At 42.3% G+C, this 27297-nt stretch overlaps 1 protein-coding gene across 3 annotated transcripts; it reads left to right on the top strand.

The window, feature by feature from the left end:
• The first annotated feature begins 219 nt into the window (after positions 1-219).
• sdr16c5 (short chain dehydrogenase/reductase family 16C member 5) lies at positions 220-24504 on the top strand. 3 transcript variants are annotated; one of them, XM_023964929.1, is made up of 8 exons: positions 220-270; positions 497-713; positions 2594-2921; positions 5163-5294; positions 8387-8486; positions 8930-9074; positions 12933-13058; positions 23577-24504. In XM_023964929.1, exons 3-8 carry the CDS (start codon positions 2601-2603, stop codon positions 23671-23673), a joined length of 921 nt encoding a protein of 306 aa, XP_023820697.1. In that variant the 5' UTR covers positions 220-270; positions 497-713; positions 2594-2600; the 3' UTR covers positions 23674-24504. The 3 variants fall into 3 exon arrangements, with proteins under 3 accessions (XP_023820697.1, XP_023820699.1, XP_023820698.1); XM_023964931.1 differs by lacking the exon at positions 23577-24504 and adding an exon at positions 17022-17298; XM_023964930.1 differs by lacking the exons at positions 220-270; positions 497-713 and adding an exon at positions 728-852.
• The last annotated feature ends 2793 nt before the right edge of the window (positions 24505-27297 follow it).

The following is a 27297-nucleotide window of genomic DNA, read 5'->3' as shown; positions in this document are numbered from 1 at the left end:
ACTTTATCACCAGCATCTGCTTCTCTTGTGACAGATTAACTCATTCATTGCTCTGTTATCAGAATGGACTGAACTCTAAGCTCTGCATGCACTAATATCACAAACATTTATCACTGCGAGCAAACCTTCCTTGCTTTTTTCCTTCTCTATCATTGCACACTGAAGGGTGTTATCACCTCTGTGGAGATAAACTCTCTAAAATCTTTATTCTGCCAGAGCCTGTGAGACGCTGCACGTGGAGGACTAACAGGTGCAGGTCGACTAAAAGAGGTTGGGAGTTTCACAAAGCTTTTCTTGATTTCTGTAAATGACGGATTTCAGCACACCAAGTCAGACACTGTTCATCTGCAGAAATTGATAGAGCCGTTAGGTTGCTCTGTCCACAATGTTTGTTTTATCTTCTAACTCACTTTTTCTGGGCATTTCTGTTTATCAAACCAACGCGCCTTGTCGTTAATCATGTGCTTCGTTGTGACCCGTTCTACGCTGTTTACAGTCAGCATTTCCCCGTGGAGGCCTTCAACTGTCGGTGGTGCAGGTCAGCTGTCGCTCAACGTTTAATAAAGCTGCGCCACAGAAAAAAAACAAACCCTCTCTGACGTCACACATCCGGCCCCTCCCTGCTGTACGGCCGCTCTGAAGTCCTCATTTTCCGCCCTGAGGCTGCGCAAAGTGCCTCCGCTCAACCGGGACTTCACACGTCATCTTTAACGGTGAGTCTACGCGAGGCGCGTGCGGTTCTGTCAGCGGTCGCGTGTCACCGAGCTCGCGCTGGCTTACAGCGAAAGGCCGAGAGGAGAATCCCGAAATCACCGTCTTAATCGCCGCGCGCCTTGCCGCTCGCAGGTCTCGGTGAGTTGGATTCGTTAAAACTTGTTCAAAGCAATCCGTCCGAGCCGGTCGAACTTCCAAACTTTAGTCGCAGTTTGTTCGCGGCCCGTTGTGTTCTGAATCTGACATCATTACAGCTGCTCATCATCAGCTGTCACAGGCGAGCCGCGTGCACTTCCCGCACGTGCCATCGGTTTGCTGGCTTCCTCAGGAAGTTCCTGGACTTCTGGGATGTTGAGTAACTTTTTCGAACAACTCTCTAAAGTTTGATGTCGTTTCCGCGACATCATGACTCTTAAAGCTGCAGGCGGCTCTTGCCTCCGGCTGCGTGGCCCCGCCCACATGTACCACACCGTCACTGTGGCAGCAGGTGAGAGGAGGAGCGCGGTCTCTGTTCAAACTGTGGTTCCTGTTCCAACAGGACGGGGCTTTTTACACGTTTGAAGACAGCAATTCAGTGTTACCCCTTCTCTTACATGGCGGTTTCCATGACAACGCGGTGCTCCTACCTGTTAGGTCTGAGCTCTGGCTCTTGGATCCTGGCCGGTTGGGTGTCGTTTGGTCTCACCATATTGACATAAATGTACATGTAGACATGCTCGGATGAAACCAGGACTTGTGATTTGTCCAAGTCCACCAAGACCTCAAAACTCCAGCAGCACATCAGCTCGTCTCATGCTGGAAGAGCTTTTCTGGAAAGGGTCATCGGATACTTTAGGACTAATTAGCCAGTTTGACAAACTGTCATTTTTATGTTTTTATCATAACTTGAGAAATTTCAGACCAGAAATCTCTTCCAACTTGAATCCCTTTTCATTCCAGCCCTGTGTGTAGTTTAAAAAAAAGGTTAAAAACATTGAAGTCCCACTCCGATCATCTTTTGATCTACTTTAAAAGTGTTCCCAGTGGTCTTTTGACATGATTACAGTGCTGCTCCGTTCACAGCAGTGGTTAAGTTGTAAAAATGACCCACCATGGGTAAAATCTGTGTGGTAGGATTCTAGGTCTCTTTTTTAAGGCGCTAAAACGTCTCGCTGCACACTTGATCCACTTTTCTCAGACAGACATGAACACGGCATGGAGGAGATTGACAAGGTCATCTGCCAATCAGAACACAACACTGTAGCTGTTAAAAATGTTTTTTTGCAAAGTTGCACTGAAAAAAATCTGCAAATCAGTGAGACTGAAAGATGAGCGTGAATATAGCAACTACAGCGAGGGAATATATATGTCGCCTTTAACTAAAAGAAAATAAAAAAAGGTTTTGTTTTCTAGGACATAGTTTCTGCAGAGCGACTGGAGTTTATTAAAATTCACCTCTGAGTTGTGGGCGGGACTCTTGGTGTGGAGCAACTCCACCCCCCTCCCGCCCTTGATTCACAATGATTTGACGATAGAAATGCTCAGAAATGTCATTTTAATCTTAATATTCTTGATATATGTCCTCCATCAACAGAAAAAGGCCACAAGAACATGTTAAAAACACCATTTTCTTTGGAGTGGGTCTTTAAAAAAATACAATTGGGTTTTGTGCATAATTTCAAGAACAGTTTACTATTGCCCTGTTTACCTCTGACTCACTATTATTAATTTATATCCAATTCAGTATTTTCATGACAAGTGATTTTTTTTTTTTTTTTTTTTTTTTAAGTTTCATGTCAAAATGTACTTCTGATTTGGAGATTGTTAGTTGACATATTTACAGGCATCTCAGAATCAGTGTCATTCTTCCATCTTTTCTATCTTTCTTTTTCCATCTCAGCCTCATCATGAATTTCTTTCTGGAGACAATCCAAGTGGTTCTGCTGTCCATCTGGTTCAATGTGGAGTCCTTCATCCACCTCTTCGTGCCAAGGAAGAGGAAGAACATATCCGGAGAGGTGGTGCTGATCACGGGGGCGGGCAGCGGCATCGGCCGCCTCATGGCTCAGGAGTTTGCGGCTCTCGGCACGGTGCTGGTCTTGTGGGATATCAACAAGGACGGGGTTAAGGAGACGGCCAGGCTTGCTCAGAGCAATGGAGCCATCAAAGTCCACCATTATCTCTGCGACTGCAGCGACAAGAACGAGGTTTACCGGGTGGCTGACCAGGTGAGGAACATACAGCGTGGCAATCAAACCTTCCCAGAAGCCTTTGCTTGCTAACCAGCTTCTTATTCAGGGGAAAAAACAAACCTCTAACTGACGGCATGTTGTGGTTCACAGAAATATAAGTTAAAAAGAAACATAATTTGTCTGCGTTTAGGTTTTCTGAGGTCATTATTTCTGCGACGGTTCAGAGCAGTTAGTGCGCTTATTCTACTGCTTTATTATTTTGTGATGTCGTATTCATTTTGAAGTTTAGAGGCCTGAAAACTTGTCTTTGCAGTCATGGGAAACCTTAGAAAAGGGCATTAAGGAGGTCACAGAGTTCAGTATTAGCTTGTAGCTGTTGTGTGGTTTAATCACGGTGCTGTACAGTAAACAGTAGAGTCCTCTTGGTTCAGATCTTACATAACTCTTTATACAAATTTATATAAGCAGCGCCTCAGGGGTGAATTTCTAATGAACTCCTGCTGCTCTGCAGACACTATGTCCTAGAAAACAGCACATGTTTAGATATGGGCTAAAAGCAGAATCCTCATTATTAAAGAAGGAACAATTTTACAATAGATCACACGATGATCTGAGTGTCTTAGTGTGCTGTGGTGTGTTCAGGAGCATCTACGTAGAATCCTATTTTCTTTCTATAAAACTACACCCCTCCCTTAGAAAACAACGCATGTATATTGACATGAAAGCAGAAGAACATTAACATGATGAAATAACCACAAAAAGGGCCAAAGCTTGATAAAAGTAGTTTTTTTTTGCCTCTAGAGAAGGTCATGACAGATTTTAGCTGTTGGACTCTGTCCCAGCTGGCCCTGGACCTGCTTGCACTGGAACCAGAACCAAGGTTTTACTGGTGTAATGACTTTAGATGAAGCTGCATTTTTGTGTGTTTATTTGTGCAAGGTTTATGTGTCCGTGCCTCCTTATGTTGTTGCAAAAATCATTGCAAAAGTAATTCAGTTGAGATGGATCCATTAAATCCCACAGCCTGATAGGTCACCAGGCTTCATTATAGCAGGTTAGTCTCATTCTGTCATGTTTATTCTGGGGTTTTAACCACGAAGAAGTTAGGAATCATGTCGCTGAGAGCCAAATGATGAATGTCTCTGTAAAGGTGAGCAGCAGACTTGTCATGTTGTCCAGGATTTTGGAAATGACCTCTATAAACAAAGCTTTGGGTGAGTTTCTTAGGGGCATGGGTAATGCCAAGATCTTAGCACTGATCCTGAACCGTTTCCTCATCGCTACAGTGACCTGCATGTGAAGTCATGTCAGTAAATCTGCGTTAAAATAGTGAGGACCGGTAAGTGTGGAGCAGCAGGACACGGCTCCCAAACAAACGGGTAAGACAGCTCCCGTGTCCACGTGCCTGTTGACCCTGTCCTTCAACCTTTAGTCTTTCTACTCCAAACACGTGTCCTTCAGCATAAGAGACCACATGGAGGAGAAACTGCAGAGTAAGTGTCATGATGAGCTCAGAGGAGGAGAAAAAGCTTTTAGTCCACAAACGTCTTATTGGTGGTAGAATCAAAGGAAATGGAGTCCATTTTGTCTGTGGTTCAAATCTGAGCTTATACGGAGATCATAGTTTGAAAACATAAAACAAAGACATTTTTCACAAACAACTTCATAGAAACTTTTTTTTTTTTTTTTTGTATTCTCAAAAAGCTGAGACTCCCCCACCATGTTTCCCATTTGTTCTTGGTGGCTTACATCAGAGAACTCCAACTTTTCTGCTTGAATAATCCAATATTGACTTTACAATATTCCATCTATGTGTTATTCCCTTCATCTGGGCTTCTGGGGGCAGCAAACCATTTAAGGATGTCTAGACCTTCCCATCCTTGACCCCTATTTCAGGTCTTCCAGTACATGGAGAACTTGTCTTTACCCCACAAAGGTGTCTAAATGGAATTCATGTCAGATGTTCAAACTGTCCCCTCTTGCTCTGGAGGAGAGGGGGCATGAACTCAAAGCTTTATCTTCAACTCGACTCTGTTCTGAAACAATCTCCAAATTGTTCCAGAAATGGGACATTTTCTGATTTCTATGTGTTTTTGTTTACATGTAGTTTGATTCTAATGCTTCTAATGTTCTTTCCAGGGCTGTGTGTCATTTTCTTTGTCCCTCCTGAAGAATAAAGCTTCTACCCCAGGAAACGTGCTGAGCTCCACAGCTTTGGTGTTTCTGGGCTGGAAGAAGGTGGAGAGGTTTGTGACCCGTTCCTTTTCCTCCCTGCAGGTGAAGCGTGAAGTGGGCGACGTCAGCATTCTGGTGAACAACGCTGGAATTGTAACAGGAAAGAAGTTCATCGACGCCCCAGACTCTCTGATCGAGAAGACCATGGAGGTCAACACCATGGCTCACTTCTGGGTCAGTGTCAGCACACACTGTGTCCACATCAGTGTGAAGAACAACTAACCCTTTATTCTGCTGCAATGTGACTGATCTATCACTATAAAACAGATTGAAGTATAAATAGGAATAAGTTTTCATTAACAGCTGTCATTCAGTGCATGATTTTCTTTTCTTGACATGCACATCGTCACATGACATCCGTGGCTCTTAGATATGTATACTGTTGGCCAAGCTGTGTTGAATGGTGCTCTGCTTCCAGTGGAACCTCACTAGACATGCAAGTCAGTGGTTGCTGGCAGGAAAGAAGCAGGACGTCTGGCTCAGAGGGCTTTGACACATCTGTAAAACGGCGTATACTTGTATAGCGCTTTTTTACCTTCCTCGAAGGCCCAAAGCGCTTTACAGACCCATTCACACACGTGGTGACTCTGCTGCCAGACACTTGCACCAACCTCCCACCAGAGGCACAGCGGGGTTCAGTGTCTCGCCCAAGGAAACTTCAACACATGGGCAAGGCAGGAACTTGCAATCTTCCGATCAGAGATCGACCGCCCTACCACTGCACCACGGCCGCCACATCTGTGTATGAAAGGAGGACTTCATCGCTAAACGTCAGGCAGCAGCTGAAGAAAATTGCTTGCAGAGTTGGGTCATTCATTAGAGAATCGTGGATCAGAGTTTATCTTTAGTGGTGCAGCGACCAGCAGATGCTGTTTTGGACCTGGATGAGGTTGGAAGGTGTCAGAACTTTGACTCTGCTGCAGGCCGGAGCAGGAACTCAGGCACCGATCTGCTCGCTGTTCTGAGGTGTTTTGTCTGAAGGACAGAAGCTCAAATCTGTTGGCTTAGATGTCTGGGGTTGAGGTGTTTGTTCTCATGTGTTTAACCACTACTGGGGTCTTTACCTCCCCTCAGAGAATGAAACTCCAAAGAGGTTTTCCTGATTTCCCCAACTTTTTTTATAGTAATTTCAAATAGTACTCTAAGTATGGCAAACTAACTCCAGTTGTGGTTTAATGATCACACATATTTTTTACACATGGGTCTGTGCATTGATTGGCAGTTTTCCAGGTCTGGTTTTGGCCTGAGGGGTTCATGGGAAAAACTGGTAGTTTGAAGAATTTGTGAAGAATTTTCTTCTCTAGGTGAGTCACTGCTGGGAGTGCTGGAGTGACTACAAAGGTCCTGTCCTTGTTCCCAGCTCAGCAGATTTCTGCAGATCTGTGTTGGATGATAACAAACCAGTGGGACTTTGAGAGTTTGGACGAACATCACACCTGGATGCTATGGAAAGGCCTCAGCTGAGGAAAACCGTGCTTCTATGTCTGCAGCTATAGTCCAAGCACGTGCACATGCACATGCAAATGCATTCCCATCTGTACTCGTTACAAACTGTTGTCGCTTCTCCTGTTTCCGTAAAGATAAATGTCCGTGTTCTGAAAGAAGGAAGATCTTTAAACCACAATGGCCACACTGAACAACTGCACTGCTGTTTTAACTTTCAACAATATGGATGGAAAGAGCTGAAAAAAAGGCAAGAAGAGTATATAAAGAAAGCAGGAACATTGGGTTTTTGCATTAGGAAATGTTTTCTTTACTCAATGGAACCAGAACTGAGAGAGATGCTTGAAAAATGCAGCAAGGATTTCAGTCTTTCTGTTTTCTGTAGTGCTTAGAGATGCTTTCCTACTCCTGGGTACCAGCTGCTGTTGGTGGCATTTCTACATCCATTTTTTTGCAGGAAATGCAATGTTTTTAGCATCAGCATGTTGATTATGAAGAATGGAAGCACCTTTCAAAAATGAATGAAATTCAAAGTAGAGAAGTTATCCAGTCAATTCACTCAAAAAGCACCAGATTGAGGCGGTCTGAATGCTCCGCACCAAAGCAAAGACTCAAAGTGAACTAAATTATTCATAAATATTATAGTGTAGATCACTCTGAAAGGCCATATTGTCCTGTGTTTTAGGCCGTATTCAGACTGGACACATTTGGTTCACTTAATGTGAACCAGAGTTTGTGAACCCGATAATCCAGAACTCATTTTTAGTCTGACTAGACCCAAGTGGACCCTGGTCTGGGACCAGGAACCGCTCTTGAACCCATCTTTCAAGGTGGGCTCGGTTCGTTTCCAATCAGACTGAGCTCTGGTTCGCTCTGAGTTTCCTCAGTCTGAATACAATTCCTTCCTGGAGCGGAACAACTCAACCAAAATGGCCGTCGCTGCAGAGCGTTACGATGTTAAGAGGGCGCCGCTAAGAAACGTTAAGCAACGATGAGACACAGCAGCTCGTTGAAACAACTTTAGACGTGATCCACATTGTTTCTGATTTCCTGAGAATTTATACGTCATAAACATTTATCAGTGAAACTTCTTAGACATCGTCTCCTCAGTAACCACCTTGCAGCATGAATCCACCGTACAAAAGTCAAAAGTGTGGAACCTGACGTTGATACAGACGTTCACAATTGATCAGTGAAATATAAAGTTTGAATTCCTGAGCAAGGACTGCAAAGCGCAGGACTTGCCTAATTTCTGCCTCTAGTTGCTTTGCCCCGCCCTCATAATTCGTGGCCAGTGACTGAAGAAATCTTTAGTCACGTGGTTTAGTTTACGAGCTTTGGTTTGTAACTGAATAGTCCACTTTACGGCAGTCTGAATGTAGACCAAAGGCAAGGCTTAGGACTCGGTCCAGACCAAATGATTCCTCTAGTCCGAATGGAATGATGAAAGCCCATCCAAGTGACCAACAGACGACATCAAAGGGTTTCGGTGTGATCCGAACAGACAGTGGAGAGAACAGTCCTTCTTGAGTAATAGAAACGATTAGTAGAAGCAGCAGCTTCATGTTCTACTTCACACCTTTTGTTTTCACAGCTACAGAAGCGAATGGCAAATAAAACATTTGACATCTTTGCCTTTTTTGGTTCTCAACTGTTGATGTAAGGGAATGGTCAGCCAGGTTGACAAAGGTTTCCTTAGTTCTCTGATTCATTCATTCTGTGGAAAAGAACGGTCTTTTTAGTCTATCAGAGTATTCACCATTTGAAGCCTAACTGATCCTAACATTTCATGATTTTCGTGTTTTTTTTTGTTGCACTTTCAGACCTACAAGGCCTTTCTTCCCGCCATGATTGCCAATAATCACGGTCACCTGGTCAGCATCGCCAGCTCTGCTGGGCTCATAGGAGTCAATGGATTGGCAGGTTTGTGCTTCTTCATGCAGTTTAGCAAGAAACAATGAAGGTTGGGGTCTCCATATATATGTTTGAATCCACAAACATTCAGAGTCAACAGTTTCTGTGTATTGTTTACCAGTTTGATTTCTCTGCTGCTTTGAAAGAAGCAAAAGCTCCTTCAGCTTTACCAATACATCTACATCTGATGTGACGCAACAAAAACGTGACGAAATTTTGCCAAACAAGCCCGCCCACTTTAATCCTGGACATTACTAGGGCTTAATCGGTAACTTGGGCGAGATGTGGCGTCTAGGTGCATGGAAAGCAAAGCAGTGTAATGGAAATGTGGCTTTATTTGCCGTCATGTTGGGATTTTCTGTCATTCATACCACAAAAAGCACACCATCTTTTGTAAAAGGAGTTTTGGATATGTTATTAACTACTTGTTTGGATTGGAACTCTCCCCTCAGACTATTGTGCCAGTAAGTTTGCAGCGGTGGGCTTTGCGGAATCGGTGGGACTGGAGCTGCTCGCCACCGGGAAGGATGGGGTCAAGACCACCATCGTGTGCCCATATTTCATCAACACTGGGATGTTTGATGGATGTCAAACCAAGTATGTGTCATTTTAAGATCTCCAAGTACCTGTTCATCAGAAAACAAACCAAGGTAATAAGCCTGGACAAAAATGATTTCTATTCTGACAAAAGTATTCTGACAGTTGGGACATAAAGCTACGGCGTGTCCTCCAGTTAGCTTTCAGAAGTTCAAGGACCACGGGGTTGTAGCTAACATAGAAATCGCACAAGAGGAAAACTGATGATAAAGTGAAGAGCCAAATGAGATGAAGGGAAACCAAAGAGCCTAAAATGACATTTAGAGGTGCAGCACAGTGACCAAAGCAACCCGATGTTGAAATCTAATTCTTAAAAGAAATCTACAACAAAATGTAAGATTATTTGTTCGCAGTTAAAAAAGAGGATCTGAGGGTTTCACCCTCTTTGGAGGTTTTTAGGAAAAAACTGAAAACTCATCTTTTTAATGCAGCTTTTTTTACATGTCCACACAATTTGATTTTATTCGTCATTAATTTGTTTGTTTTTTTATCATATTTGTAGAATATGTATGCGTGTTATGTTCTTATTAGTTTTTAGTTATTTTTAACTATTTTTTAATATTCTATTATGTAAAGCACTTTGAGGGGCTTTTCAGCAGGAAAAGTGCTGTCAAAATAAATGAACATGCAGGAGGCTCAGTTGCACCTTAAGATGCTTTGCTGCATCCGACACTAAATCTGTGCAGGCGCTCAATGTGCCGCCTGCTAGCCGAGGTTTAGGCTCAGCCACAGTTTAAGGGGTCTCTATCTAGGATAATGAGCCAAAACCAACAAAGGAACCTTTATTGTAGGGACAGACCGCAGTACCTGCCGACAGGTGCAGAAGACCCACTGTCGGTTGTAGAACTCATTCATTTGCATCGGACGCTTCAAAAGTAAAGCTTTTAAAAGTATCATCATTTTTGTTCAGGTCTATTTCATTACTTTGTTTTGTTTAATCGTTCTACTGAAAAAAACTGTGTCTGAGTTTTAAGAGTAGACATTCAGTTAGAATGTTTTATCTACTCTTCTGTTTTTATTCATTAATGCATTCAAGAAAATGAATCTACTGATGTATTAAATGTACACACCCTTGCTGTCTGTCATGTGATCTGCTGGCTTGTTTCTAGATCATTTGCTTTTTAATTTATATTTTCTTGGGAGACACTTTCCCTTATTTCCTGAAATGGGCAAGGCAATTATAAAATCCTTTTGTCCTACTTTAGGCGGAGTTAGTTTTGAAGTAAAAAAATCATTTTGTGTGCTTCAATTATGTTTGTTTGTGTTCTGAAGTTGGAGCATTTTACATGGTTGTGTAACGAGCCTCGGGTCATTCTGGTTAGTTGAGCTGGTTCTTGTCTGTTTATTCAAAGTAGCCTTGAAGAGGAAATGAAAGGCTACTGGTCTAAGGTTTCAGATGTTGAAGAGTCTTTTCTTACATTTGCACTAGACTCTAACTTGGTCTGTTCATATTTACTGGTATTCAGTCATCTCAAAGTATAGTTTTGGGCTGTTGAACTTTCCTGTCCTTCTCTCGTCAGAGCATATTTTGCAGAAAGGTCAGTATGCGGCTCTTTTCTCTGTTTAGAAAGTGCCCAAACACTGGTGCACTCTGATCACTAGTTAAGTTGCACCAGTGTCTGATGAAATCCATCTGTTCCTGACATGTAGAGAAGCCTAAACATGAGTGCACATGTAAAGTATTGAATCCGTCTGCTGCAGCTTTGGCAGCATTTTTGAAGACACGCAGAGTTTAATGACTCCTTTTTAATGCAAACTCTAATTTCAACAAGGAAAACACAGAATGCCTCTCAGCAGGACTACCTTCTGGGGACACGCAGTGTTACAGATGTTGACATGTGTGCTGAAGTTCACAGCTGGGATCAAAATGACTCCAACTTTGTTTGTAGTACATTAGGTTTACCAGTAAAGTGTCCAGACACCATCCTTGACTTCAAAGACAGACCAAAAATGTGAAGATGGTTTAGGATGAAGCCTCTACAGAGAGCTGTAAAACTTAGTAGAGGCCATTTATTTATTCAATAATTTAACAGGGACAGTGCACATTAGCCCTTGTGCTATTTTAGATGACCCCACCCTTACATTGATGTGTTCTCCCTACCATGACAAAGGTGGATAAAGGTGGAAAGATTTCATGTAATCCATGGACACCAGTGAAGATCACAAATCATTGAAGAAAAAAGGTTCAGCGCACTGTCTAGTGGGTCTATATGACCCAACTCCCAATGCTAAAGTGCCTAGGATAACACAAGGAATAAAAGCATGGCTGCAATATACCAGAATTAGCCCAAAGGCTATTTTTCATCTGTAGTCCCCAGACAGGTGTTAAAGTTATCAACCGAAAAACTCTCAAAGCATCAATTAAATACATAAATAGAAAATATACCTGTACAGTCATTTAGAATACATAAAACATGTACACAGTGAGAAACATAAAAAAGACACAAAGGTGACAGACAGGGAGGGGCAGCCAATATATAGTTCAATGTAGACATGTTTGTTGTGACATGAAGCAGTTTTTTGGTGCTTTTTAAACCGGGTGCATGTGGTGAAGTCTTTACCAACGTGAGGAACTATCCAGTCTTGACGAATGAAACCATATTGCATTGCATGAAGAGAAAAAGATGAATTGTTGAGGTGTGGAAACAATAAGGGCAATAAGTTTTTCTGCGATCTTGGACCCTGTGGGTATGATACTGACTGGCCTGTAATTTGAAAGCAACATGGAGTCTGTTTTTGTAGATTAGAATCACCGCTGATGACTTCCATGCACTTGGAAATATTGATTCAAAGATGGATTGATTGAGACTAATGGTCAAGGGAGATGTTAAGGTTGAGCTGAGTTCTTTGAGCACAAAAGTATCCATATCAAATGTATTTTGTTCTGCTTGATTTAAGTGAACTGACTGTTTGTGAGACTTCAGTTTCAGTGACAGTCATTAAGCTAAATAGGCTCTGCCGCATTTATTTTATTTGTTCTTTGTGATTCTTCTTGATTAGTTTCTGCTGTTTCAGGGCAAGTCTGGTTTTTACGCTTGATAACTGTGTTTCTCTCAATAATCCATACATGTCTGCAGGACGATCTGGACCAGGGGTCAGTAACCCTGTTCCCCGTGGGCTACCGCTCTGCTTGTTTTACAGCTAACCCTGCTTCAGTAGATGCTGCTTAGCTGGATTGAATTAGGTTCAGGTGAGCAGCAATGACTGAAGCTAGGTTAGCTGCAAAACATGCAGAGCGGTAGCACACGAGGAACAGGGTTGGTGACCCCTGATCTGAGCTGTCTGAAACAACATTCTTCTGTACCGTGCAAATTCAACTGATAGAAAGATACTAAAATCTCAGATTTTGTAACAGTCTGGAAGAAGAAAAACACAAAAATATCTGCTGTAATATAGAAACAAGTTTGTCACAGTGTGAAAACATCAGACTGCTCATAAATGTTTGCATTTATGCATAATCTATCCATTCTTACTGCACTTCATCCAGAGTAGGGTCACTGAGAACATTGGAACCTGCCATCAGGTGAAGGTAAACCGTGTAAACGTTGACACGGTTGTTACTTTTTTTAAATGGAGATCAGGAATCTAGTGTTTTTCAAGCTACATTTGGTATTTATTGGTTTAGCCTGCTTAAGCTCAGAGGCTGAAAGTCCTTTGAATAGATCCACCATTGCTAAAATGACTTTGAATGAAAGGTAAATTCTCAACACCAGCCAGGCTGTAGAATGCTTCCTCCTCCAGTACTGTGCTGTTCGTTTGTCTCTCATCTCCTGAAAGGTTTGATTCAAACTTCCAGCCTGCATGCCTCTGACATTTCTGGTGTCATTTCTGTGTGTCTTTGTGTTCTGTCTTAACCAGGTGGCCGACCGTGCTGCCAATCCTGGATCCACACTATGTGGTCAAGCAGATCCTTTATGCAGTCCTCACAGACCAGGTGTTCCTGCTGCTGCCCAGGAGCATGTACCTCATTGCTGGTTTGAAGAAGTAAGTTCCTGCCCTTCCTCTCCTCAGAAGCTGCTCACACTTCAGTCCAAAACTCCTGGAAGAGTGAAACCTAACAGTACTGAAGCTGGGAGACCGTCTTCCCTCTGATCTGACTAAACTTTGGATCAAACTTAGGTTATAGCTCTTTCATAAACAGGTTTTGAGATGGTCACTTTTTAAGGCTGGTACACACTTGTGGGCTCTGCTTGAATGAAAGGTTTCACGCCTTCATTAAGCTTGGTTTGGTTTACTTTCACACACGACTCCACTAAAGGTAGAACCAATTTCTCAAGCCCACACACCTGGAAAATGGGCGTGTTCCAACAGCAGCAGCTCATTTGGAGGCAGAATTCCCAAAGCAAGTTCTGAGCAGGAATTGAACTGAGCTTCATTCATCTTGCAGAGGAGAGATTTACTAGTAATGGCAGCTCAAAGGAAAAATGAGTTTCATCACAAAACAAGTAATATAAATCACTGATCACCAAATAATGCAAGCAAACAAACTAATAGGAACATTAAAAAATAAAAAAAGAAATCAAATAAAGTGAGGAGTTGTGCAGTCTAATGGCGCGGGAATGAATGACCGCCAGTAATGCTCGTTCCTGCGCTGGGATATCTGTTGCTGGAGGAACCTCCGAGTCTCTTACAGTCGACTACAGAGGGTGAGAGCTGCTGAAAGGAAGCATGAAAAGTGGCTGCTAGCACTCGTCCTCTGACTCACAACAATCAGTTTTTGCAGTTTGATATTCTCAAAACAAACTTCCAATGTTCTAGTTTGACCCAATGCTATGGATAATTGTTTTAAATTGTGCAGACTTTAGAATTTTTTTTTTTTTTTGACAATGCACCACAGAAGGTGTTTTGGATCTCAGTTCTGTGTAACGGAAAGAAAAACGGACATCTGGAACAAAACTGAAAACATGTTACACAGCAGCTATTGGAAGATGAAATGGCTTATATCCTGCTTTACTTTACTTTACTTTACCAAATATATGATCGTATATTACCTTTAGCATGTTAAAGAACTAGTTTGAATGAAAGGGGAGATATTTTCACAGCCCTTTTTCGTACCCGGAAGTAAGACGACTCAATCTCTGAGGCTCCGCCTTTCACTCCTTGTGGGTGCCGCCCATTTCAAACTATAGCGGGCCACGGCAGCGTGTCTGTCAGAAAGAGCTTCTGGATCTGTGAAACTGATATTTGGGCAGATGATGACAAGGAGAGGTTCCTACAAACTTTAGTGCTCAGCAACCCATTTTAAGTAAAAAGAAAGAAACCATAGCATTTCAGTGTGCCCCCTATAATGACTGACAGGTGCATTGGAGGAAATACCAGGTCATCAGTGAACTTCTCCGTTTTTCACAGTACCTTAGACTGGAGTGAAGAAAGGGCATTTCTGCTTTCACGTTTATGCTCCATGTAACCAGCAAATACCAATGAGAAAGCTGTAGCAGTAATATGGATCACAATACAGACTCCTTGGGTGCACGCTTTGACTCTTTTTTTTTTAAGAATTAAGAACATAAATTAAGTATTAAGTACATTGAAGTGACATGTTCATAAAGGCAATAGGAAAGTATTTATGTACAGTCAGCCAACCAGCTTTGTTTCTCTTAACTGAACCATAAAGTGTTCAAGCGACCGTCATCAAACTTGTTTCATCTTTAAAGGTTTCCGGTCCAAGCTTCTTCTGTCATTTCTTTACAACCCCGATTCTTTAAAACTGTTTGCAAAGAAAACCCAAGTTTGCTGCTGGCAGAGGTTTTTTTTCAATTCACCTGCTAATTACATTTGTCAAATCAGAGGAGTGAATGGGGATTTAGTTGACCGTTTTTCGTCTGTTCCTGGGTAAAGAAGCACAGCTGAAAGGTTTATATTAAAGTGAGCTGCAGAAACGTTTGTGTGACCAGCACCCCCACCATCTATTGTTGGAATGTGAAGCCAGGTGTTCAGCAGCTCCCTGCATTCCTGCTTGTTTTCCAACATATCCTGCTCTGGGATGTTCCCATTAGCTGATCCAGGTAATCAGCCATCGGCACAGCAAGAACATCTGGAGAACCTGCAGAAGTTCCCCACCCCTGCTTTACACTGTCTGCACCTGAAAACAGCAGCAAATCTACATCTGTATGGCTGTAAAAGAAGTGAATCCAAGTTTTGCAACGATCGGCCCAAAGTCCAGACGAAAATGTCACGGTCAAAGTTTTTCTTTGATAAGGCAGAGATAACTGCTGCAAAAGGTTGATCTGCAAAGTGGCCAACCAGACTGTTCTTTGATTCCTTACAGCTCTTTTGCCTTTGCAAGAAGCAACCTTATTTTTTGGAGGGAGGGGCATCCTTATTATGGTGGCCTGCACCAGGATTTAATCACATGTTCAAGTGGTAGAGAGGCAGGAGGAGCACAGTTCAAGGAGGTTCTCCGGTTTTGTAAGAATCAATGCTTTTCTCATGTGTGGAACAGGGTAAACTCAATCTGCAAGTTTTCATTTCTCAGGAATTAAGCATAGTTGTGGAGCACGGGTAGGTTGGAGAGACCGGTAGAAGGGTTGTTCGAGTTTTTTTGTCTTCCGGACCTCTGCCATGTAGACGCAATGGAAATTGTTCCAGATCAAACACAAAAGTTCTGGTTCCAGCTGTGTGGTTCAGTTTACTGTTGGAAGACTTTTGTCTTTTAGCTACCTTTATTGACTGCTTTTTCCACAACAGTCTGAGGACTATAAAGTCTCCTTTCCACTTAGCAGTATGGTCCAGTCCAGTCCAGTATCTTGAGCGTTTCCATAATAAAATGGACCCATTAAGCCGGATCGAACCGTACCATTTTTGGTCCCCCGTTGGATGTAGGTCCATAGAAGAATGGAACAGACCGGTTAGGGCGGAGCTACTGTTGAAGACTGTTGATGACATAAGAAAGCTCCAAGACAGCAGCTGTATTCCTCTTCGCCACCTGCAGTCTTCTCTCAATCAACATTTCATGATTTGTATCTAAGAAGACCAAAAGCCGTGCGGGGAAGAAATGACCTCCTGGATGACCTCTGTTGTTCTTGTTGTCAGCTTCAGCCTGCATCCGCCGTGACGGTCCAACTTTAAGTGGAAATGCTCATCTGAATTGCCTGGACCATTCTAAACTGGACCGGACCACTCAGTGTTGCATAACGACTCGTGATCGCAAGAATTTTGACCGCAGAAACCCCAAATGCGCAAATACATGTATTTACATTAGGGTTGTGATGATATGTTTTAGCAATATGATTCACTTTCGTTACCATCAAATTGGATCCAACTGACCTAACATAGATCCAGATCATCTTCATCCAAACTTCCAGCAGTGAGACTCAGACAGAAATTCCTGCTACTGAACAGTGAAGTTTTCCACATTCTTGGATTTCTTCCAGATCATCAAGTGGAAATGAAATCTGTGTCCAAACAAACAAGTAAAGTAGAGTGAATGTTAAATCCATTCACATTTTAGTTTCCTAAAGTTCAACCCACTGTTGTTTTTCCACATCCAAAGAATCCAAAGGGAACATTCTAGACACTGGATGGTCACATGACTATTCAAAGTCTTTCCACACATTGGACTGGAATGATGGACTGATCCGTTTTAATGACGTCACATGTGTTGTCCGCTGAGATTGGTTGTTTCTACCTTAGAGTCAAATAACCTACAGTACCTCAATCAAAATGGGATCTTCCAATACTGATTATAGATTTAGCTCATTTAGAAATAATATTTTCATGGTATAGTTCTATTCCATTAACGTGTCTCAGACAGCTTGATCTGATTTATGGATTTATCAGTTAATCGTTAAACACGTAGTTTACATAAACTAACTGATGATCACTTCTATCCAGAGCCGCTCGTTTTGAACAGCAGAGATGAGTGTTTTCATCTGGCAGGTTTCTGTGTGGGGTAGGACATGTATGTTCTCTGTGGTTCACATGTATCCTGTAATCTCCCACCCTCAGCATCCTGCAGTGGAACGTTTCCTCGCTCCTTGGCGTTTACCTGGGCCTGGCGGGTGACATAGAGTGTGACACGTAGAGCTAACGCTCGCACACGCTCCGTGGTCCTGTGGTGTTTCTGCTCCTCCCTTCAGTCTGTTTCTTACAAACATCATCCTGGTGATCTTGTTTGCAGACCGTCCAGAGTTGGCTCGCTAGCTCTAAATGCTGTTTACCGACACTGTGCAGCTCCAAGAGCAACAATACATTTAAAGAAATAAAGTCATCTAAAAAAGTTCCACTTTATTGTTCAAGGCGCTTTTGTCAGCACAGAGTCTGGTTCTGAAGACCTTTCTGGACGCGCAGACTTCAGTTTGTGTTTTTACTAAAGTGTGTGCACACCTTTTGGTGTTTGGATTGACAGTATCTCTCCTGCACTCACAGACCATGCACACGAACAGGTGACTGATGACTGAAATGGGAATTATCATCAGAATTCATAAAATACAGCAGATGATCAGGCCTCTGCAGCAGGAAGAGTCTCACCTCACTTCTTTCAGTCTGTGTTTACATTTCTGCTGTTTCTATCCATTTCTCCACAATGCCATAGAGGTCTTTTAACGGGATTGTTGGTCGTTTTGAATAACCTATTGACACCTATTGTTGCAAATTTAGCATCTACTTGAAAACAAAAATATAAGTGACTTTTTTCATAGCTGGAAATAATTTTAAGCGTCGAGGATTAAAGAACTCTGCTGTCACAGAGGTATTATCACACTCGTGTCAGGCCTAAAGTTTTCTGGATCCAACAGTACATGCAGATGTGAACCAAAGCCCCCGGCATGTGGATCAATCCCTGTGCAGAGGTTCACTTTATGAATGTTGGTGGGGATTTGACGATGTAGCTTCACAACACCAAACTGATTCTAGTGTTTGACTGTTTTCGGTAACATCTGCAGAGCATAAGAACATCTGCATCCATGATCAGAGGGAGAAGAATGCTCAAGAGCATCCATCATAGCTGAGGGGAAGCTACAGAACAGATTCTGAAGCTGGGATGTTTCTCCATGTTGCAGTGTCACACGATCAGTCAGAAGCTCAGGTGATTGGTTCAAACTTTATCCAGAGCAGTAAACTCATCAGATTAGCTGAAAACTCATCAGTCTACATGAAGTCTACGTGATCTCCAGCCTTAACTCCGAGAAGGTGCAAGACATTAGCAGAGATGAGCAAGTGCTCCCAAAATGCGGGAGAGAGGTGTTTGACTTTTGTAGAGGAAGCATTTGACATGTGCAGGATCTTCATCGCCTTACCGAGACTGCAGAGTCTTAAAGCTGTGTCTCACATGCGCTACGTACATTTTGCGCATTTTTGTATGTATGTAAATGATCCCCCCATATTTGCGGGGGTAAGTAACCAGAGATGCCCCTGATGAGTCCGTTAATACATAGAACCCGCCCCCGCGCCTGAAGAATGTCAGTCACCGATCCTTCATCAAAAGCCCTTCCGAAACATTTCTGATGCTTTGAAAAACATTTTCAAAGGACACTGGAGTATTGCTCAACATTAAGAGTTTTCTTCCATTTTATCCAGATTAATAGACTGTACCGTATCGTACTTTATAACGCACATTAGGAGTGTCTCTGTGTGCCTTTAAACCTGGAGCCAGTTCTTCCTCCTTTATCAGAGAGGGTCATCTTCTTCCAGAAGAGGCTGGTTTCATCCACCTTTCATTCATCCAGATGATGATTATTCTCTGTGATCATCTTCTTCAGCGTTTCAGGATATTTTCCGTCTGCGTCTAAGTTAGCTGATGCCGCTTCCCCATGGAGGGGCACAAACTTTAGTTACAGCGATTTAGGGACCGCTGGAAATAGCTGTAAAATATTCCTTAGCAGCCGGCGAGGAAGCTGACTGGCCGGCGTACTCTAAATTCCCTCACCCTTTCCTTAGATGAGCTCTGAGTTTATGTGATGAACCGGAGGAGTCATGTGACTGAAAAATAAAATTGACGAATGCGTGAAATCAGGGCACAATGGTCCATCCATCCATCTTCTAGTACTCTGGACACTTCTCCTGTCAATCACAGAGACAGACAAGTGCACACTCACATTCACAGCTAAAAGACGATTCGAGTAACCAATGAGCCTGTGGGGCATTTTTTTTTTTTAGACTGGGAGGAAGTCTGAGAAAACCCACGCATGCTTGAGGAGAACACGCAAACTCCACACAGAAAGGTCCTGGCCGGGATTTGAACCAGAGCCCTCTCACTGTGAAGTGAAAATGTTATGTTGCATGAATTACAGACAATCTTGTAATCAAATATAAAATTCAGTGTTTTTAGCATGTTCATGTTGTATTTTTCTCATAATAGGGAACGTAGAGAAAAAGTACAGATTAAACTGCATTTCTGAGTATTTCTTTATTCAAATCATGATAAATCAGGGGCAGACGAAAAAATGCTGTTTGTTCCGTAGAAATAAAGTCAGCAGACCACAGTCTCCCTGTTCTGCTCCATTCTGATCATCCACCTGCAGACAAACAGATCCATGAACGTCTTTGTTCTCCTGGTCTGAGCTGGAATCTGGATCTAAAGTGTGCGGCTGGACAGCTACGATATTTCTGCCATTTTTGTTGCAGCAGGAATGTTAGGTTGGGGGCGTGAGGGGCTGTAAGCTAGTGGGACAGCGAGTAAAGAAAGGTTTGATGAAAAATGAAGAGAGGCTTACTCTGCCCCAACAGACCCGACCACAAATGAATGAACTGCCGATCTGCAGAAACTGTCTCAGAAATCGACAGGTTTTTAGATTTTTAGCCAAGAACGTCAGAATTATTATTGAAAAAGACTACTGGGAAGGCTTTGAAAATGGATCAGAAGATGATCGGAGTGGTATTTTCATCTGGGTGCACTCCCTTTCAGTGAGCCTGCCCCCTCTGGACTTTTTGGGAAACCTTCTTCTGCATCTTCTCGTCTAACAGCAGCTACCTTCATGTCTTCCTTCACTGCACCCAGAAACCTCCTCCCTGGTCTTCCTCTGGACCTCTTGTCTCTTCCTTTTTAATGATCTTCTTTGACTTTAGCTTGCAGCCAAAATGTTTTCAGGAACATCAGGGTTTATTTAACCATGTCATTCTTTATTTAAATGATATACATCCAAGCTGGCTTCACTTCTCATTAGGAGAGCTGAGGGTGACACCACCCCCCCACCACCACCAACACCACCATCACCACCCTCAGCCCCTCCAGGCGTCAAAACCGCTGTAGTGTCTGCATTTGCAGAGATACAAACTCTTCATCTGATAAGCTGCCTCAGATAAGACGGTCATCATGTTTCAACAGAAAGAGTCCTGGAGACTCCTTTTCTTCTCCCTTTTTGTTCCTGCTTGTCTGCTTCATTTTAGTGGAGAACAGAGCCATTATTTCCCATCAGAGGGATTTGTCTCCGGAACACGGCTCACACAAATGGACGCGGTTCTTCGCTTGTCACCTCTGTTCGTTTTACATAAAAGCTATTGTGTTCCGGCTTTCATGATGTGTTGGATTATCCAGCCTCTCTCTGCTTTGAAGAGATGATTGAGGTTCATTAGTCATCTGAGAGCTGGAGCTTTAAGAAACACACAGAGGACACATTATTCTCCAGACAAATATAACAAAGACTTTTTACAGCAGCACGTTTTGTAACAAAAATATGGGAAATTTGTTATTTTTACAAGAACTCTGTGTCTATCAAACTGGCATGTGAGGATTTTTACACGCATGAGAGACTGCGACATGCATGTGAGCTGTGCACCATGCAGCCTGCAGTAACCCGTTATGCTGCATCAATTTAAAGCAAGCCTTTCTTCTGAACGGGATCCCTCAAATATATTAAATACTTAAAAATCATGTTTTTCTCTTTGATCATATTTTTGGGTAATTAAGTTTTAATAAACCCTTTCTGGTGACCAGCGAGGGTGACATATTAGATGATGTGGTACATAAGTGAGACAGGAGCTGGTTTGGTGTCACACAGATCAAAGCTCTGTTTGGGAGGATTTTGGTGAGACTGTTGACATTACACGACTCACAATAAGTTAGGAATATAGTGAAAAACTCTATGGATGTCCTAAACACAGTGTATCAGGAGGTAATTGTATTATGGTGATAGACTCACCTCATTGTGTGTGTTTTTGTTTCCCTTGTGTAGTACGGATGATCTTCATCTGTTGTGGGTCTTTGGGCACTACTGCCTAACTATGTAGCCACAAGGGGTCCCAAGTCTGGGTCCCCCAGTGCCGGTCCCCAGTCCGCATAAAATACAGGGTTGTGTCAGGAAGGGCATCCGGCGTAAAAATCTTTGCCAAAAGAAAGCTGATTTGCTGTGGCAACCCCTGAAGGGAAAGGCGGAAAGGTAAACTACGTTGCGTCTTATCTATTGGGGCCAAAACTAAAAGAATTCTAGAAGAAAAACCTTTTCAGTGTTTCCTCAATGTGAACATTCTGTGGGGATAAAAAGCTGATTTGACCTGAAAGTCATTCCAAGGTCATAATTAAAACAGCCATGAAAACACGACGTCTTAACGGACCAGCAGCTCCACCTGACCACAGCGCCCTCAGGTTGGGGGTAGACAGTCAGGTGTTCAGGTGAAATTGTCTCAGAGTGTCATCAGCAGACTCTCATCTAGACTCTGAACTACTGTCAGAGTTTGGGACAGACCCGGGAGTGGATCCCCCCCAGTGACAGACCATGACCATGACCAGAACTTAAGGACCTCTGACCTCAGACACGGTTTAGCAAACACCACACAGCTGCAGCTGCCCGTTAACCAGATGTGAGGGGTACTGGGGTTTCCAGACTAACCATTGGTCTTCACTGCTTTGACTTAAATGACTGTCGACCGTTGAGGGTGACTCCACTGGCGCCAAGACACTTTGCAGTACAAGACCGTGTGACCTGGACAATGCAGCACTGGTCTACCGTCCTGTTCACTGATGAGTGTCGGGTCACGGTGCACAGAAATGAAGGTCAGGCTCTGACCTCAGAGACATCATAGAACCATCATCATCCCCCAATTTCACCAGAAGACTCCCAACTTTCTGTTCATGGATGAAAATGCTCCACCACAAAGTGCCAGAATTGTCACTGCAGCAAATGGTGGAAATAGTCGCAATGACGCGGTCTGGTTTTGTTATTTGGGGCATTCTTCATTATTGTCTTAATATTTGGGGTTAATGAAGATCAAACTACCGGTAATGAAAATCTTATCAATCATTATTAGTAATATCAAAGGGGACTTTTACAGATTTCATTCAAATACAGATCAAACAGGAAAAGGACTCATGTAAATGAAAAAATCCAGAACTTGTTTATTAATGATCCTAATTCTGTCAGATCCCTTTAGATTAGGCAGAGCAGAGTAACAGAAGACCTGATGATGCTGTTCAGGTTATGTTTTGAAGTTTTGCTGACCGATCTTATTTATTAATCAAGTTGATATTACATAAAATACTAGAACAAATCCTTTTAAGTGGTTTCACACCCTGTGTGAAAATAAATGTCGCTGGGATATTGATGTCTGAATAGCAGATCTAGTTTGAACGTTCAGGCTTCAACAAAAGACATGATCTGCTCATCCAACAAACCTTCAGCATCACAAGGGGTTCCACCCTTTTGATTCTGCATCACCCAAGCACACTTTGAATGGGGGGGGGTCGTGGGAGGGGCCGCTGAGTGTAATGGATGTTGTGAACTCTAGTCTTTCAGGGACAGTTATTGCTGTCTGACCTGGAGAACCGCCTCAACAATTAAATTAGATTATTGATTAGATTATTCCGTTTCAGTCGTAGAACCAGAGTTCTTTCTCCGCTAAAACAGGCTCTGTAAAAATAAGTCAAAACTTCTTACCCCATTGGCAGATTTTCTTTGAATAAACAACAAAATCGGCCAATGAGGTGAGACAAATAGTCTTACCAAGAATTCTCATTTTAAGAAAAACTTCATGGTCACTAAGACATGTTTCTCTGAAACCAAGATTATTAAAAAAAACTTTCTTATTAGGATTATTTTCTGGAAACAAGAGTCTCTTTATTGTCTAAAGATTGTGTTTTTGCAGTGTTGGAGTTTACACATTTGGCTCTCGTGAGCGTTGTGGGCTGTACGTGGAAGACGTTTCTGTGAAATAAGACAAAGCTGTGAGGGGGTGTGATGATGACATGTCAACGATGATCACGTCAGTCACTTCATCTCCAACTTTCTTTGTCTGAAAGCTAGCTCCAGAACAGGTGCTGCATCCATTTAGACCTGCAACCAGAAAATCGGACAGTGAAGGCATTACCATTAAAGTGATCAGCCGTTATTTTTCATGTTCCTCTCAAACTAAACTTTAGGGAGAGCCACTGTTCTGCTAATCGTTGTTTCAGGACAGAAGCACAGTAGTATTCTGCAGGTCAGGCTCCTGGATCAGCTGAGCGACAGCAGTTCCAGCATTGCATTTGACTGTTCAGCAGCAGAACATGCGGGCTGTTCTGCTGACATCAGCCGTCTGTACAGACGTGAATGTAGGCTGGTCCCGACTCACCTCTCCGCCTTGTCTCTGCAGCGTCCTCCCCGTGAAGCAAGGCCTCCTTCTGGGCCGCTACTTGGGAGCCTTCAACCTCATGGACACGTTCAAGGGACGCAACCAGAAACGAGACTGAAGACGAGATCCGAGGGGGGGAGACGCGCTGCCCCAGTCATTATATTTCAATAATAATCTTCAGCATGCTTCCATCCAGTCCACATAAACTGGACTTTCACAGACTTGTCACCATTTATACTTCTGTATGTTAATTATTATAATGTTCTTTTATGTTTTTATTCTGCAGAACCACTTTTTTGAAGCATTTATAATTATTAATGACATTTTATGACTGAAGAATTATGTATTCTTGTTATTTTTCAAGATGAACACTATTCAATTCAGAAATATTTAAAATAACTTCATATTTTCCACTTTTTTCTTTCCTTTAACTGTGTTTTGAAGTTCATTCTTTTTATTTCTGATGCAGATTTACTTGAGAATTTGTTTCTTCAAGTACCGTTTTTACTGAGCTTCCTCCACTTTCATGTCATTCCATCGTTAAAAATGCTATCTTCATTTCAGAGGACTAAATCTCAGCTTAATCAGATTACACTCAGGTACTGAACCTACTCTGTAGAGAGTGCAGCTGCAGCTTCAACAGGTCTTGAATTAAAACTGCCAGTTTCACCGCAAAGCTTCATTGTTTTCTTCATCAAACAGAAAAAAGTGATGAGATTATTTCCCACATTTTAACAACATTTTTATATCAAACGGCATCTTTTCTAACTTTGAGCACATAAAAACGTTAAACTATCAAACCTCAGGAAAACAGAAATCCATTACGCAATAAAAGGTGAGACATTTTTTTTTATTTTGAAAAATAAAAAATTAAGACTGTTAGTATGTTCATGATGGAGCATCTCCTCTTAACATCTGAGCATTAAAGTTCTCTGTTTCTGGACTTTTGAAGATGGAGTTTTGCCTCATTTTGTCTATAAATTTAGAGTCTTCCTAGCAAATGTTCTCCTCGATGCTCTGCAGGCTTTTGTCAGGTGAAAAAGCTGGACTGCAGGCAAGACTCTGAGTTACAGGGATGAAAGGAATGAGGCCTTCTGGGAAATAGATTTACCGGTAGTCTGAAGGGGATTGTTGGGTACTCAAAACCTTTATCCTTGGTCAAAGTTCCTGCTGAAAACAGGCAGCTGGTTCTGCCAGCAGTCATCAGAGAGGATGCAGGTTCTACCTTTTCTGTAACCAGAGGACACTGCATCTAATGCCTACTTTAAACGCGGTATCGTAAATGATTTCTGAGCTGCAGGACACAGCTAGGTTTCTAACCTGGGCCACGTTCCTTTTCTCATTTGTTTGGTCTGTAGCGTGTGTTTGTGGACACAGGTTTATGGGACGATTTCTGGGCTCATTAACAAAAGTCTGAAACGGTCATGTGATGAGTGATGCAGTGTTGTTTGAAGGACAGACTGTGAGCGTCTGGTCTTTGAGTTTGACCCTGATGCACTGAGATTTCTTCATTTACAAAAACAATGATTTTGTCTTATTTAATTTCTTGAGAAGTGGATTCGCTTCAGTGTCTCAGATCATTAAACTAAGTCAAAATTAGACAAAGATGGAACAATGAAACACAAAAGGAGGAACATCTATACATAATTCAAACATGATTGTTGCTGAACTGCATTAAGAATTTTGTAAAACTGAGACATTCTCTGAGTTTTTATGCACATTTTATCCCCTCAGACCAAGTTTCATGAAACAAGAAGAATAATCCACAAATTTGTTAGATTATAGTTCTTATGGAGAAGGACATTTAGGAAGAACATGTTCTATTAGAAGTCATCTGCTTCAGTTCAGTTATTGTCGTGTGGATTCATCTGCATGAGAACTTCTGATGATGTCATTCTTTCAAAGAAAACAACTTAATGTTCTAAAAGCTGCTGCTTTCTTTGCAGATTTATTTTCTATTTCTTTCACAGTGAAAGCTGTTTTACTGACAAAAAACTGAATAGTTTCCTGAATGACTGAGTCAAAAGAAGTGTTTTTTTTTCTGTGGGAACTGTTTTGGAAACATGTCAAGAAAGTTTCATGCACAGACCGACTGCGATGCAAACAGGAATCTGCCAGAAATGTGCTTTGCAACATGCTGCCATCTAGCGGCAGTTCCACTTGATGCTTTTATTTTGAATCTCTTGAAACTGTTTTACTGGAAAACCTGCCTCCTACAGGTTTCTATATTTCTTTAAAACTATCAAAAATATCTTATTGCAAAGATTATGTTATCTTTTCTATCATTTGTTAGTAATGGATGGATGGAGGGATCAAATATGTGCCCAATTAAATGAGATAGTCTTTCATATGTTGTTTAATTATTAGTTTTTACAGTTGTTTGTATTCATGTCATCTTTTTCATGTGTTGATTACATTGTTCGTATTTTGTTAAGTGTAGAATTCTGGCATTCACATATGTTTGCTTCTTAAAGATAATTTGAACTCAGTCAGCATCTTCCTGTCTGCCCTGGTAGATGAATTCAGGAAATATACTCTATTTTCTGACTTATTTTGGGGTGACAGTGGCTCAGTGGGTTTGAATAAAACCCCTTCACACTTTGACCCCCACTTAATCAGAAATTTTGTTGTATAATGTGCAGATTCTTTGAATCTCTTCCAAGATCAGCTGTTCAAATGTGCCTTCAGACAAAAAGAGTTTCTTAAAAAGGATTTTTCCTGCAGACAGACGAGTAAAGAATCTCTAAATTCCTGGCAGAATAAATGCCTAGCCAATACAAATCATTAAATATCAATATGTAAAATATTTGAGACAATGAATTAAGTAATAATCTAAGAATTCATTTTTAATTCAGAATTTATTTTTTAATGATGATTATCAAGAATTTTAATTTTTTAATGATAAATAGATTTAAGGGCTGCACGGTAGTGGTAGCGCTCTTGCCTCACGAGGCTAAACTTTATTCATTTCAATAGTATTTGAAGATTTTTTGTGTTGGACCGGACGGAAAAGGAAAGGAGGGAAAAAGAGAGAGAGATGTTAGAGAGGGGGGGGTAGAAGGGTGATTATAAGGGGGTGGTGGGGGTAAAACCATGAAGCAGCATAAAGCAACAAGTTGGTGGATGTTTATCAATACGGTCAGGTTCAGATGTAATACAAATCTAGAAGGGGCGGGGCCTGTCCACACACACACTCCAATGTTATCAACATATCAACAAATGTCCACATTTCAACATGAACACAATACAGATAGTGTTCACACATGCATACTTATGCTTTCAAACCAACTAGTGTGAAATATTTCATTCAATCACTCAAAGTGTTTGTGCAAAGGTGAGCAAACACCTGTGCTCAGGTGAGTGTTTATGTTCTTCTAGAATGGATGGTGGAATGTGAAAAGAAGGAGGGAGAGTTCCCAGCCATCCCCACACCAAGACCCCCGCCGCAGCAGGTGCGGCAGCCAGAACCCCCCCAACGCCACCCGGCAGTAGGCAGACAACAACCGCCCCCCGGGCGACCACATCCGCCACCCATGCCAGGGCCAGCAGGACTTCCCCGAGGCCCCCAGAGCCAGAGAGCAGGGAGGCAATGAGGGACAGAGAGCGCAGCCTCGGCCCAACCAGGAGAGCAGCCCCCCCACCACGCCAGGATGGCCCAGCGCCAGGCCCCACCCGAGAAGAGTGCCCGCACCCCCAGACGAGCGCTTCATCACCACCCAGGAGGTCTGGGCATCCTCCCGCC

Source organism: Oryzias latipes, chromosome 17, assembly GCF_002234675.1.
Source record: "Oryzias latipes chromosome 17, ASM223467v1".
Taxonomy (NCBI): Eukaryota; Metazoa; Chordata; class Actinopteri; order Beloniformes; family Adrianichthyidae; genus Oryzias; species Oryzias latipes.
Note: the sequence above shows the minus strand (reverse complement) of the source record. Positions and strands in the feature narration are given on the sequence as shown.

Coding starts and splice junctions, on each gene's coding strand:
- sdr16c5 (XM_023964929.1), top strand. CDS start 2,601: ATGAATTTCTTTCTGGAGACAATCCAAGTGGTTCTGCTGTCCATCTGG. Junction 2,922..5,162: donor TTTACCGGGTGGCTGACCAG/GTGAGGAACATA, acceptor TCCTCCCTGCAG/GTGAAGCGTGAAGTGGGCGA. Junction 5,295..8,386: donor ACACCATGGCTCACTTCTGG/GTCAGTGTCAGC, acceptor TTGCACTTTCAG/ACCTACAAGGCCTTTCTTCC.